Source organism: Salvelinus namaycush, chromosome 31 (genome assembly GCF_016432855.1).
Source record: "Salvelinus namaycush isolate Seneca chromosome 31, SaNama_1.0, whole genome shotgun sequence".
Taxonomy (NCBI): domain Eukaryota; kingdom Metazoa; phylum Chordata; class Actinopteri; order Salmoniformes; family Salmonidae; genus Salvelinus; species Salvelinus namaycush.
The window spans coordinates 38,552,038-38,567,735 of NC_052337.1; the positions used below are offsets into that span (position 1 = coordinate 38,552,038).

Below are 15,698 nucleotides of genomic sequence, written 5' to 3' on the forward strand. Positions count from 1 at the left end.
TTGATCCCCAGACCAGTAGGGGTCTCAACTTACTGTGCAATTTCAAAATGTGGTTGTCCATTAGCGGTCACTCAATTGGCCCATGTCAGCCAACATTTCTTGGGATTGGTAAATTACTCTATTGGCCAGCTATCTAAACTTGTAGTTAGCATTGTCGAATTACTGACAGGGCTGGGGCCCATTGATCATCAGTTATTATATTAAAAACTGCAAACATTTCCATCCACCCTATGGCAAAATGTGCAGAATTGCATGAAATGAGTTATAAAACTGACCCACGGTATGCAGACCCACGAGCCACTGCGGCCCCTCATGATGAGTTCCGTTTTTTTGTGGGCCCCACCCCCATCAAAGCTGCCAATCCCTGGTGTGGAGTTATCCACCTTCCAATGTTTTGAAATTCAGGCGTTTATTTTGAAGGTTTCCTCATTACCATAGGAAAGTGACGTCATCGTCAGTACTGCGAGCAGAATAGTAGTGGGGGAGTGCGAACCGAGGGTAGTGAGGTAGGAGAGAGGATGGTAAATTAAAAACGCGATCATCGATGAATTAAGGTAAATCTATGTTATTTTTTTTAGTTCCTCGCATGTTTTGTGATGCAACTTGGTGTGTGTAGTCGTGTTCAAGGAGTTTGCACTACGTTGTTTGAAGAAATACCAGAAACACCTAACATTTGGCTCGTAGCATATGCCCATAGGGGTCTCCCAGTGTGTAGCCTAATGTCAGAGCTAGTATTACCAGCTTGGCAACCACCTCTATACCTGCACTCCTTTTAACCCGTGGATTGCTGGCTTTGGTTTGTTTTTCACAGCTTTGGAATAAGGTAAATAACTTTATGATATAATAAACTTATAATAAACAAAAATATGAACTGAAATCTGATGCAGGGCAGGCGTAGCAATGTAGGTTAATTGAATAAAAGGCATTGGTGGATCCCTTCCTTCGCCCTACCCCTTCAGCGCGTAGACCATTATCTCTTTTGTGGTAGACGTGTATCGCCCATTTAATGTTTTTTTCCCTCTTATTTCTTTCTCTCAACTGTGTCATTGAATCAGATATTTTAAATCATGGGATAGAAACACTGGTTTTGAATCGCTTGTGTGATAATGGTTACTGCACTGAATTTAAATATTTCTCCAATATGTGAGGAACGTCAGGCTTTTGCAACATTATAAACAGTAGCAATGATTTGACGTTTTACTGCGTAGGTTAGACCAAAATTCATCAGAATTTCCACAAAATAGTGTAAATAGCTGAAATAAAAATACGGTTATGGGGATTTTGTTATTCATTTGTTTATTGTGGTTTTTCACATTCATTTTCTGATATCCGCCACAATCTCTTAGAATATTTCCTACTGTTTAATTTCAATTCGTCCAAATGATTTGATTCCTGAATAATATATCATAAAGCATCATGGTTGTTTACATCAGCTAGTACAACTGTTTTACCCTATCCCAACACAAAATAGGCCTAAGGTTATTTTACTTCAATGTTTATTTTTTGCCATTTCAGTCTGTAAACAAACAATGTCTGGGAGTATGTTTAAAACAGTGGTGTTAAATACATTTTATGCTTGGTCTTTGAGTTTGTGGTTACATTTCCTCAGCCACATCCCTCAGTTTTATACCAAGTGGTAGGGCTGCTGTTTGTCTGAAACACAAACTCAGGATTGTGGCTGTAAAAACCTACTATCCTTTTTTTGGTTTAACCGAATGAACACAAACTTGGATGAAACAAAGTTCCCTTCTCATAATATCTGGAAAATCAATGTATACAAAGATTCTTACACCTAATTATGTTAGGAGTTCGCATGTGTTTAGTAATAATTATGTTAGCTAGTTAGGAGGGAACATGCGCAATGGGCTAACCTTGGGGTGGCCTTTCCGGAACACTGTGAACCTGGCTCAGTAAGAGTCACAATGGGGACATCGTTTTGAGCCAGGTTAATAACTCTGCGGCTAACAGGGTTCTCTCTAATCTGTGACCTGATCTGCTCAGGCCAACTCTACTCAGTATTGGCACTCTGGTAGGAAGGTTATTGGTAAACTCCACTTCGTATGTAAAGGACGAAAAGCGAGTTATTGGCTGGTGCAAGTGGGGGTAGGCTGAGGACAGAGTAAGTTTCACACATCCCCCATGTGCTGTACTTCCTGTGGCAGTCTCATTTCAGGTATCGGTGATTAATGCAATCAAGCCCCCTCCCTTCTCACTCACCAGGTGGCCCGAAGGTGGAGCGGAACATAACATTAACATGACATGAACCACTATGAACCTGAACATCAGTTTCTGGTTATAATAAACTCTGTCAACATTAACACAGAGGCAGTTTGACGATCAGAGGCTGGTCATATTTAGAAAATGTCAACAATGTATGCTCACAATGTGTTGCTCACTTCAAATACCTCTCTCTACCTCTATTGTGCGCATGTGTGTGTGTGCGTGGTTGCTGGGTTTCAGCCCAGCAATTAAACGTTGACCCTGCTGCTATCTTAGACCAGGTCTCTCTTGCAAAATAGATTTTATCTCAATGATGAGACTAACCTCAGGTTAGGTTGAATCGATTGGGTGGGTACTGATTAGGATTAGACCCCTGGTAGTTTTCTGGGATAAGGGTGGCTGACTTCAGGTCTAAACAAATCTCCAGTAGAAAACAGTTTGAGTTAACTAGCATTAAGGAGAGTATAAAGTGGCCCGGCTCAGATTATCAATATTCTACAGGTTTCACCAGAGGGCCAAGCTGCTTTTGCTATAACATGCCTAAAACCCAGCGAAATTACCAGATCATGTGATTTACTGCCAGTGATCTCTGCCAGGAAGTCAAGATGAAACTCTGGACAAACGAACAGGACACAGGCTCACAACACAGGAAATAACAGAAAACAGGTTAGAACACACAGGCTAGGATAGAACACAGGCCAAACCAGAACACAGGCTAGAACAGTTACAGAACAATGTAGGTTAACTTAACCTACATTGAAATGTAATAGTCTTCTTAAACAGGCATGCCAATCAGAAGCTTGCAGGGCAAACTCATTGATGCTGTAGGTCATGCGCCCTCTCCAAACCAGACCACCTGGTTATATGGCCTGCTCTCTGTTCTTTCCTCCAGACTGTGGTTACAGCCTGTTTATATAAGTCTATGGTTCTCTCATCTGAAGTGATGAGGTTGTTTTTGAGCAGGCAGGGGAGGAGGGGGGCAGAAGGGGCCTGTAGGTCCATAAAAGGACCCTCAGCATCTTATCACCATCGGTGTGTTGTGCAGTCGTTAGATAGACAGATTACCCAAACGTCTCTTTTTTTCCCAGTGTGTATTTTAGGGGGGGGGGGGCGTGGGTTGTGTGATACTGCATCAATGTATGGCAAGACAGATGGGATGTGTTGTTATCAGTAGTACTATTTCTAACTTTGTACCTTCCTGGTTTAAAAGCTCAAATTACCCCAGGGTGCTGCCACTTGTACAGATGTAGGGCAACATATTGGTGGAGATGGCGGATCAGAACTGAAGAGTAGTTCGGTCTTAAGTTGTGCCGAAGCTCAGTACCTTCATTAGAACTACTGTATATTGGTCCAATCCAAAAGAAAATGAAGGGTGGGTGTCATTTCAATCATAGAAATAGAATTCATAGAATGGACCTATCACTTCAATTTAGTTGGTACAGGTAGTGTCCCCTGCCAAGGCAGTATGCTCTGAAACTTTTTGTGTGGGTTCGTGTCCAATACACATCCTTTTTTTTTTTTTATTCGAAAAACAATCTCCTACTGGTGCTAGTATCAAATAACGCATATGTGACGAAGTGGATGACTATAATAATGCATCCAAAACGTTGTACATTTTATGTGTACACGTCTATTTAATAAACATGATTATTAGCATTTTTTTGTCCACAAGGTGGGAGAAAGACGTTGCTCCTCATTAAATGTATTCTTAATCTTCATTTTCAAGGTGTTGCCTGCACTTCCCTTCGCATCACACTAACAACACACTGGCAGCTTCATTAAATAGTACCCGCAAAACACCAGTCTCAACGTCAACAGTGAAGAGGCGACTCCGGGATGCTGGCCTTCTAGGCGGAGTTGTAAATAAAAAGCCATATCTCAGACTGGCCAATAAAAATAAAAGATCAAGATGGGCAAAATAACACAGACACTGGACAGAGGAACTCTGCCTAGAAGGCCAACATCCCGGAGTCGCCTCTTCACTGTTGACGTTGAGACTGGTATTTTGCGGGTACTATTTAATGAAGCTGCCAGTTGAGGACTTGAGGCGTCTGTTTCTCAAACTAGACACTCTAATGTACTTGTCCTCTTGCTCAGTTGTGCACCGGGGCCTCCCACTCCTCTTTCTCTTCTGGTTAGAGCCAGTTTGCACTGTTCTGTGAAGGGAGTAGTACACAGCGTTGTACGAGATCTTCAATTTCTTGGCAATTTCTCGCATGGAATAGCCATCATTTCTCAGATCAAGAATAGACTGATGAGTTTCAGAAGAAAGTTCTTTGTTTCTGCACATTTTGAGCCTGTAATCGAACCCACGAATGATGATGCGCCAGATACTCAACTAGTCTAAAGAAGGCCAGTTTTATTGCTTCCTTAATCAGCACAAAAGTTTTCAGCTGTGCTAACATAAATGCAAAAGGGTTTTCTAATGATCAATTAGCCTTTTAAAATGATAAACTGGGTTAGTTAACACAACGTGCCATTGGAACACAGTAGTGATGGTTGCTGATAATGGGCCTATGTAGATATTCCATTAAAAAATCAGCCGTTTCCAGCTGCAATAGTCGTTTACAACATTAACAATGTCTACACTGTATTTCTGTTTCAATTTTCTGTTATCTTAATGGGCAAAAAATTTGCTTTTCTAAGTGACCCCAAACTTTTGAACAGTAGTGTATGTATGTGTACAAATGTGTGTATATATTATATATATGTTAATATATGTATGTGTGTGTGTATGTATGTCCATCCTAAAAATGTATTATTAAGGCTTTGATTTCTGGCCAAACTGATGGGAAAAGGGTCTTAGAAAACATCTAGCAGAAAAATATTTACAAGGTATTACCAATACATCAAAACACAATAATGTTGACGTCAAGACCCCTGCCAACTAATATTCATATTTAGTTTTCCAGAAATGATTTTCCTTCTGTAAGTTTAAGAAATATTGCCTAGTGTCTTGTCATTCTGTTACCAAAAACCCACATCTTTATGATATTTTATCCCGTATGAGGGAGGAAGGTTCACAGAAGTGAAGGCAGATTTATCAGTTAGTTAATGTTTTTACTGATCATTTGGTTTGTGATTCGTTAAAAGGCCAGTGCAGTTATTTCCTGTTTAAAATTTAAAAAAAAAAGATATTTCCACACTGAGGTCAAAATAGCACTCTGAAATTGTGAAAAGAATAATGCCTTTGAAATGCCTGGAATTTCAGTCTGTTCCGGTGGGATGGAACTTTTGGCCCACATCATGATGTGTAGGTGCACTGGTGTGTATGTATGTATATGTGTATGGCTGCATGCTTTGATAATGAACAGACGGATAGATCTCATTCCTCAGAATCTAATGCTGCCTGAGGAGCTACAACGCACCAGGGTGGGGCTCATTCGTATATTTTTACCAGGTTTCTGATATTTGTTGGTATTCTAGGGTGGGTTGGTGGTTAGTTTATCACGTTGGCAATTTGAAGGCTTAACTTTCTCCGCTTGCTAGTATGTTGTTTGGGCTTATGTGAAGAAACCACTGTGATGGTTGCAGGGAGAGCAGAGAGGTGTTATGTATGTGGCCATTTGTGGGCGATCCTGGGCATTGCAAGAATTTCAGGAACACATTTGGGCCTGCAGGACTTTAAATTAGTCTAGGAATATCAGTGGTTGGATTCTTTGAGTTCTCAGAACGGGGTAACTGACCTCTCCCTATTTCCTCTTCCCTCCCATGTGTGTTAACCAAAGTGTGTGTGAGATGGAGCAGCAGAACCATTTCAAGCAGCTGTTGCTGCAGCTCAACCAGCAGCGAGCCAAAGGGTACCTGTGTGATGTCATCATCGTGGTGGAGAATGCGCTGTTCCGCGCCCATAAGAACGTCCTGGCGGCCAGCAGCGTCTACTTCAAGTCGCTGGTCCCCCACGATAACCTGATCAACCTGGACACGGAGATGGTCAGCCCCTCCGTCTTCAGACAGGTGGGTCACCTGACAGGCAGCATCTCACTGACCGTAGGCACATATACACAGATATATTTGCGTTGGACTCTGTCATTCATCAATTTAGATTCCACATCAATCGTTGAAAGCTCAGCTGTTGTATCTGTATTCTGATATGCTGTGAAACAGATTGCTCATTGGGACAATATAAATATTTCCCTCGCTACCCCCCCTCTCCTCTAGGTATTGGACTTCATCTATACAGGTCGTCTGTCCAGTTCTGACTCCGTCAGTGAACACAGTGTCTCGTCCCTCCTGACCGCCGCCTCCTACCTCCAGCTGACCGAACTAGCTGCTCTCTGTCGCAGGAAGCTCAAACACAACGGACAGACCCCCTCCAGCTCCGACAAGTTGACCACCTCCACCTCCCCAACCCCCAATGGACACACCCCTGGCCCCCTCCGCCTCTCCTCCACCCCCCTCATAGCAACCCCCAACCACCAGCACCATAACAACCACTCAGGGTCCAGGAAGGGCAACCTGAGGAACCAGAGATGGGGCCAGGAGGGGAGGCTGAGAGAGGATCTCTCTGAGGAGGAGGTGTTTATTTCGGGCTCGCGGTGTGCTTCCCTCAGCCCCTCTGGAGGAATTAGGGTTAATGGGCTGGCTCTAGGACTGGACCTGTCCAAGAGGAGTCCATCAGGAAGCACCGCCACAGAGGAAGTGTCCCCCAGCAGTCTCCCCCAAAGCTCCTCCCCCCACTCCTCATCTGTTTCTCCCACTCCTCCCACCACGGCAGAGCCTAGGGAGAACCAGAGGCAGCCTCCAAATACCTCCACAGACCTCTTGCCTAGGGCCCCTTGCAAGAGACCTCGACCCCACAGAGAGGACACCAACCTGGGAGAGACGGGCAAGGCACTGTCCAAGGGCCTAGTGAAGAAACCAGGGGCACCAGGGCACGAGAAGCTGGTCAGAAGGGATAGAGTGACCTCAGAGCTGGAGGATGGAGAGGTGAATGGAGAGGAGAATGGCCAAGACCAGAGTGAAGAGAGTGGGCACAGTGGGAGTGAGGGAGGAGGAGGGAAGAGAAATGGGAACACCAACTATATCTACCGTCAGCCCCAGCCAGGGTTTGAGCCAGGTGTAGGGGACAATCTATACGTCTGCATCCCCTGTGGGAAAGGCTTCCCCAGCTCCGAGCAGCTTAACGCCCACGTCGACACACACACCCAGGATGAAATCTACCTCGAAGAAGAGGAGGAAGAAGAGGAGGGTGGTGGATATCAGAAGGACGAAGACCCGGACGCAGACCCGAACGTCTATGCATCACGGGGGTTGGAGCCTGGCGCTGACGAACCTCGGCATTGCTGCACCGTCTGCAGTAAGAGTTGCAAGGACGCGGTGTCGCTACGGGAACACGAGAAGAGCCATTGGCTGAACCGGCCGTTCCCCTGTAACATCTGTGGCAAGTTGTTCACCCAGCGAGGCACCATGACCCGCCACATGAGGAGCCACCTGGGCCTCAAGCCCTTCGCCTGCGAGGAGTGCGGCATGCGCTTCACACGCCAGTACCGTCTCGCCGAGCACATGCGGGTCCACTCGGGGGAGAAGCCCTACGAGTGCCAGCTGTGTGGCGGAAAGTTCACCCAGCAACGCAACCTCCTCAGCCATCTAAAGATGCACACCTCGCCCCCATAGAGGACACTTCACCATGGTTACTGCAGCTGGACCACAGCTATCTGGACTCTATTAGGCTGTCTGCCTCATCTTCAAATAACTATCTGGTGTTGCTGTTACCCATAGTACCTCCTCACCCTTGTAAACACACCTGGGTTCTACCTCAACTTTAGAAACTCACCTTGAAATGAATGACCCCACCTTTATAACCACTCCTCCTGAGTAACTCTGCTCCTTTATCTCAACCTCATAACAACCATCACCCATACCTCAACCTTCTTAACAACCATCACCCATACCTCAACCTCATAACAACCATCACCCATACCTCGACCTCATAACAACCATCACCCATACCTCGACCTCATAACAACCATCACCCATACCTCAACCTTCTTAACAACCATCACCCATACCTCAACCTCATAACAACCATCACCCATACCTCGACCTCATAACAACCATCACCCATACCTCGACCTCATAACAACCATCACCCATATCTCAACCTCATATCAACCATCACCCATACCTCAACCTCATATCACCCATACCTCAACCTCATATCAACCATCGCCCTTACCTCAACCTCATATCAACCATCGCCCGTACCTCAACCTCATATCAACCATCGCCCATAGCCTCACCCATGACAACTGTTCCTCTGACTTGCCTCAACCCCATCTTACTAATACCAACCATTACGTCACCCTCGGAACCCAATTTTACTTATACCAACCATTACTTCACCCTCAGAACCCCATCTTACTAATACCAACCATTACGTCACCCTCGGAACCCAATTTTACTTATACCACGATTACTTCACCCTCAGAACCCCATCTTACTAATACCAACCATTACGTCACCCTCAGAACCCCATCTTACTAATACCAACCATTACGTCACCCTCGGAACCCCATCTTACTAATACCAGCCATTACTTCACCCTCAGAACCCCATCTTACTAATACCAACCATTACGTCACCCTCGGAACCCCATCTTACTTATACCAGCCATTACTTCACCCTCAGAACCCCATCTTACTAATACCAACCATTACTTCACCCTCAGAACCCCATCTTACTAATACCAACCATTACTTCACCCTCGGAACCCAATCTTACTAATACCAACCATTACGTCACCCTCGGAACCCCATCTTACTAATACCAACCATTACGTCACCCTCGGAACCCCATCTTACTTATACCAGCCATTACGTCACCCTCGGAACCCCATCTTACTAATACCAGCCATTACTTCACCCTCGGAACCCCATCTTACTAATACCAGCCATTACGTCACCCTCGGAACCCCATCTTACTAATACCAGCCATTACTTCACCCTCAGAACCCCATCTTACTAATACCAGCCATTACTTCACCCTCAGAACCCCATCATAAAATCCACATAGAGCCAGCCAGCCAGCCAGATGTACTGGCCATCTCAGGGTCAACACACCACACCTCGCCATCTGCCAAAGACTCCTTCCTTCCCATCCCAGGTGGCTCAAATGTGTTTTGATGATAGCTTTTAGCATCCAACCAAACTAGTCCTCCCAGGGTGTCAGTTCTGTGCCTCCAGGCTGCTGTAGCTGTCTCTCGCTGGTCAATGTGTGACCTCAATGCCTCTACTACCTCATTATAAGACACATACTGGACCCCAGGCATGACTGGCTAACAGTCAGTAGTAATACTAAGTTCTCCAGCTAGATGGAACAGGTTAGTCCGCCTATCCTCTGTGTATATAATAATACATTTTCAACTCCACATATACAGCCTGTTTGAAACTTGCCGTTATTAGAAAATGATCAGGGGTATTCTTAATGCAATGATGTTTACTTTACTGTTGGTTTATAGGTCAGAGTTTGTATTTTATGTGAAGTCTTGAAAAAGCCAAACTTGGGGGGTTAAATGTTTTGAGAACTTATTGCTACGCTTTTGTGAATGTTTAAACTGGGTATTTGTACTTTGGGCCTGGGAGGGGTGGGGATATTTTCTTTGAGGCATCATACTCTGATGGTACTGTTGTGTTTTGTCGGTAGTGTTTTTTTCTTTAAAGTGTTGGTCTACTGAGACAGGTGGCCAGTATCCCTGTATTAAGTTTGCTTTTGGTTTTCAACAAGTTCCTCCTATCTCTTAAAGAGATTCTCCGGTACTTTTGTATACTTTTTAGCAAGTAGTTCTGAAAGTCATGCTCACGAGCCAAAAGTGGTCCCTGAAAAATGCTTACTACGTCACTGTATGTGCAGATATGTTCACCACGCCATTGCTCTCTTGCTCTGCTGTGTGTGCATCTTGCTAGCTGTCACTCAAATGGCGAGGGGCTGAAGCTCATTGGCTAGAACTCGAATTGCAAGCGGGCTGGCCCACATGGGAGAAAATGTAGGGAAAATGGAACAGTTTCCAGAAAAACAGTCGCTTTCAAACTAGGGATTCCGTGGCAAATTGAGGTAAAATAGTAATTCTGCTCATAGATTATGCATGTATGAACTACATATTGACACATCCAGCCCAAAGCTGGAGGTTTAAAAAACACTTAGCCAAAGTTCCAGAGCATGTCTTTAATGCTGTGAGGAGAGCATAGCTTTCTGGACAGTGTATTACTAGTGTATGACAGAGCTGAAACTGAGACGAGATTGTATATTGAAATCCAAAGAGAATGAATACAAAAACAAACTTAACAACCAAAGTTTTTCAATGTCAAAGTGAAGTTGAACCCATGTTATTATGTCTACGGTATAGTCCACTCCTAGTTCCACACAAACAGCCATGTGGTTGGAATTATCAATGTTGATTGGACCAACCTCACTTTATGGTCTTACATTATCTTTACTCTGTCCTCAGGAGGACTACATACATGTAATTTCAGACCAAAAATCTAAGACTGTTGTATTACTTTGTTTTGGACTAGTATTTAAATCCTCTTTCCCCCATGTTTATCGCTCAATTGTTGAAAAAAGTCATTTTTACACCAGAAACATGTACATTACTCCTCAACTCAGGAACCATTGCTGTCAGGGTCTGGCATCTATACAGTCCATATCAACACTCTCTCTGGTTGTTTTGGTCGAGGCATTTAGAATGTAATATGTCGACAACTCAAATGAAAGAGAGCAGTGAGAAACATGTTTGAGCTGTGACAGGGATACTTCTGACTCATATCTTCAGGGAGTGTTCGTTGTGTTGTCAAACTGTGCACTGTCAAATGTCTGTGCTGAAAGCATAAACACTAGCTTCCTACACAAGAGATTTTTTACAGGGAGAGGGTGGTGATTATCTTTCAAATAACTGCGCGATGAATGATCGAGGTGTTCAAATATCAATTTGACTATTTTAGTTCTTGAATGTTATATCAGCATGCATTTGGTCAACAAACCCTTTGTCCAGATAGATTGTTCTGTTTATCTGTTGCTGTCCCTCTGTTTAGTAAGTTGTTGCAGAAACTTACAGTGTTGATGTCTATTGATTATTCATGGATGTATTTATTAGTTGGATCCTGTTTTAAACCTCTTTATGATAACTCAGTGGATGATAGTCATGGGCTTTGCTACTTTGTTACTGCTCATCCAGAAAAAAACATGTTAAATAACTGCACCATCAACGTCTCTGCTGCTGAACGCGAGCGGATTGACTAGCAAGGAAACGAGCGTTGTTGCGCTAGCTTAGTTCATTCAGTGTGTGTCGCAGCGTGGATTAAAACAGACATGGCAAAGCAAGCTGTTCTGCTAATACTTCAGTTTTTTTGTACTTTTAAAGATTTAGGACTGTTAATTCATCAGTTCTCAATCTGTCCTAGGCTGCTAATGATGTGATTAATAGCCTCCTAGTCAGTTCACCAATGACGACAAGGCATATTGAATGAATGGTAGACCTAAACTGAGAGGGAAGGTTGATTAAGTCAAGGATGGAGATCTGAAACAAGCTCATATAGGGGTGGCAGGTAGCCTAGTGGTTCGAGCGTTGGGCCAGTAACCGAAAGGTTGCTGGGTCGAATCCCCGAGCTGACAAGGTAAAAATCAGTCGTTCTGCCCCTGAACAAGACAGTTAACCCACTGTTCATTGTAAATAAGAAGTTGTTCTTAACTGACTTGCCTAGTTAAATAAAATAAAAATATATAGGCCTTGTTCAGGTGTTCCATGATTATTCCATTTAGAGTAGACTAGGTCTACTACATTGCATCTAGTAATTTAACTAGGCCTATTCAGAATTTGTCGCCCCCCCACACCCCCCCCAAAAAAACTAAGAAGCTAACTTACATTTTCACTATACTATCCATATAAATACAGCTAATAGAATAATCATTACCCCTAAATTTAACCTATTAGAAATGTTACAAAGTAATTGAGAACCACTCAAAATTCATTCAGGATCAACTACTGCGTTGGCTACATTGTATTGATATCATTTAATTCAGAAAATTGCAGTTTTTCAAAAAAGCTAAACGCTCCAACTTTCAGATGGGGTCACCTCCCCCCCTACCTGACCGTAGGCCTACATTAACACCTTTTTGTCAGAAAATCCTAGGGAGAACCCTGATTTGTAAATTGAACTTCTTAGCCAAAACCAAGCACCCATGAGTCTATAGCCTACCATTCGTACTGAGGCAGTCTTCTGCCAACGTCATTATCAGGCAAAAAAAAAATGGTACATTTGTATAGGAACTGAGCGCGGTGTCGCACACGCGCCGTCGTGGGGTCCAGGGGCGTCGCTGTCTCGCTGAAGTGTAACTCATAAAGATTCTTCAAGGTTGGCAGGTCTGGGCTAAGTTAACCCCAAACAACTTGACGACTACGCTGTGAGTGCCATCGTATGATATCTTTGGTGAAATGTCCCTTTTAAAACCTGTATTAGCCATGAACCACATCAAGCTCCCAGCCCAAGACACTGGAGACGGGAGGAATTGAATGTACTGCTCCTGAGGCGTTTGATATGTTTTATACCACTTTTATCCCAAAGCAAGAAGAATACAAAGATGACATGTTTTTACTGTGCTGTGTTTTCCTGTGTTTTTTTTTGTGTTTTTTTTTGAGAATGTAATCTGTGTTTATTGTCATGTCATCTGTTTTATATGCTAGTTTAACCATTGGAATGGGACCCCCAACTCGTGGTAGACATTATGTATTGTATCCTACAGAAAGCATCGTTTTTTTCCAAAGCAACTTCTGTTGAAGGCTGGTATTATTACTATTACAGAGATACTTGTTTAATCTCTCTCAGAAAACCAAAGGTGTCTATGGCAGCTTTAATATGTACGTAGTAGTTACACATGCCACTACAAATCCAAACCAAGCCACTAATGAATCCACCCAAAAGCAATGTAATTCCTAAGACTACTGGGCTAAAACCATGTCCCAGCTGCATCTATGTATTCATTTTACTTATGTCTGTTTTTGTAGAACAAGTTTCTCTGTTCTACAAAATATTTGTTCAATTATATTTTCTGTCTTAATTGAACATGCTTGCAGACAACTCCAAAGTTCAGAATCCACTGGTCAACCTACAGTCTTAATGTACAGATATGTGAATGTAATCTAATAACAATATTTTAATTAAACTTGATGAGAAAGAACTGAATGATTCTTTAGTTTTTTTGTGTGGTGTGTCGGGGGGGATTTTTCTTTGGTCACTGGTGGATATTATGGGGGTGAGGAGAGGGGGAGGGGATGGGTTCAGACTGGGGGGGGGGGGGGGTGCTGTTCCAGTTGGGCATGGTTGAAGAGTCGTGTGTGGGGAGGGGCATGGGGCAACGTCTACCATCTGTAGGACGGTCTATTGTGCCCAAGTCAAATAGGCTTTCCTTCAACAGACTGACTCCTGTCTCTCTCTCTCTGCCCCCCCCCCCCCCCCCCCCCCCCCTCCTAGTTCAGTTATCACAACGGTGAGGATTAGAGTTGGAGAATTGGTCTGAAGGTAGTAGTACACTCCAAAGCTTCATTATACATTTTCAGTGGGAAGCACAGCAGTCCTATTGGTCATAGCCTGCCTGTGTTTGTCTGTATGCGGTAACCTGTGCACCCCACTTGCTCCCCCAACACACTTAAACACACACCCGAGCCCCTGGGGGGGCGGTTGATAATGTGGGGCCCATGTAAAGCCCCTCCCCTCCTGGTGTCACATGCCAGTTGACCCTGAAAGGGGTCAAGGTTCAACACAATAGACTGCATTTTTATTCAACCCCCTCCCTCCTCCCTCCCTATGTCCTCCTTTCATGGCCACCGCGCCCAAATATGGCAGCAGGCAGGGATACATAATTAGATGCATTTCAATCTGAGGGTGGACGTGAAGGGATTTGCATTTTGGAGGGGCAGGCTGCAGGTTGAAGGTGGACTGGGGTTGCTGATTCCAGAAAGGGGCAGTTAAGGCCCGAGCCAGTGTTCATTTTGGTGCTCTTTTTATTTTTAGATTTAGTTTAGTCTTAGTCATTTTGACTAAAATACAATGAAGTCTTAGTTACATTTTTTGTTATTTAAATTATGTTTTAGTTTAGTTATTGTCAAAGTGACGAAAACAGTGGGCCATTTTAGTCCACTAAACGCCCTTTCATTTTAGTCACATCACATTTGTATTGCTTCATTTACCTTTAGTAAACATAAATCACTGACTTCCAAACATACATAGCCTTGTCCTACCAACAAATGTTTCTGCATAACCTCCTAATTTCTTCCCAACAGCAGAACTATGACAAACATATATAAGAGTAATCTGGCCATGTAAATTCCTTATCAGCATACATATATATTGCACATTACACACAAAACAGACACACAAAAGTGCAGAGAGAGAGAGTAGCACAATCATTAGATGGTGCTGCAAAGTATTGGTAAGTAGTATGGGTTGCACCTCCATCACTAGGTCGCGTCATTGCCATTGTTATCACTGTTCCACAGCCACATTGGTGTCCAAAAGCAGAACCGGGGCTAATGACTGTTTCGTCCAGTGATGTAGTCTAGTTACTAAACCTTGAGTCCGAATCAAGTCCCAAGTCCACTGTGCTCGAGTCCAAGGCAGAGTCGCCAATGATTGAGTCACAGGTCGAATCCCAGTGCTCGAGTCCTGGTCAAAGTGCTCAAGCCTGAGTCACTGGGTTCCCATTAACTTAAAATAAAATGATTTACATAGTCCGATATAGTGTAGTGGCAAGAGGAATTTAGTCAATAAATTGTTTGCTATCCCTTTTCCTTTATTTCTGTGCTATATAGACTACTGGTAATGTTACCAGTGCCACGTTCAGTTGCAAAATGTTCTGAACATTGCAGATGGAAATACCATGAATAGAGCAGATGTTCCTTATTCAACATGTCAGAGAGGCATGTTTGTTCTACCTAGCATATTTCTATCTGAATGTTCCAAAACGTTGCGTCCTGCTGAACCCGCCCCAGGTTGTATGGTTAATGGTACATCTGCAAGTAGTCTAGTTTTACAGATTGGTCTCATAGAGTAGACGTAACATAGTAAATGTAAATCCAGACACTCATTTAGTGTGATATGTTAAGTTTGGTATGGCTACATAAGACATATGGTTACTTAAGGGGAAAATAGGGTGGTTGGACGTATAACGCGAACATCTAGCAACCCAAAGGTTGCGAGTTCAAATCTCATCAAAGACAACTTTAGCATTTTAGCTAATGAGCAACTTTTCAACTACTACTACTACTTTTTATCTACTTTGCAACTACTTAGCATGTTAGCTAACCCTAACCTTAACCCTTTTAGTTACCCCTAACATTAACCCTTTAACCTAAACTTAACCTTAACCCTGAACCCTTACCCCTAGCTTACCTAACATTAGCCAGCTAGCTAATGTTAGCTACCTAGCAAGAAATCATAACATAAGTTTAGAAAATTGGTAACATATTGTACATTTAGCTAATTCGT

At 43.4% G+C, this 15,698-nt stretch overlaps 1 protein-coding gene across 1 annotated transcript; it reads left to right on the forward strand.

The window, feature by feature from the left end:
- The first annotated feature begins 469 nt into the window (after positions 1-469).
- On the forward strand, positions 470-13,383 carry LOC120025920 (hypermethylated in cancer 2 protein-like). The gene is made up of 3 exons (XM_038970641.1): positions 470-554; positions 5,949-6,177; positions 6,382-13,383. Exons 2-3 carry the CDS (start codon positions 5,959-5,961, stop codon positions 7,834-7,836), a joined length of 1,674 nt encoding a protein of 557 aa, XP_038826569.1. The 5' UTR covers positions 470-554; positions 5,949-5,958; the 3' UTR covers positions 7,837-13,383.
- Positions 13,384-15,698: the final 2,315 nt, after the last annotated feature.

Coding starts and splice junctions, on each gene's coding strand:
- LOC120025920 (XM_038970641.1), top strand. CDS start 5,959: ATGGAGCAGCAGAACCATTTCAAGCAGCTGTTGCTGCAGCTCAACCAG. Junction 6,178..6,381: donor GCCCCTCCGTCTTCAGACAG/GTGGGTCACCTG, acceptor CCTCTCCTCTAG/GTATTGGACTTCATCTATAC.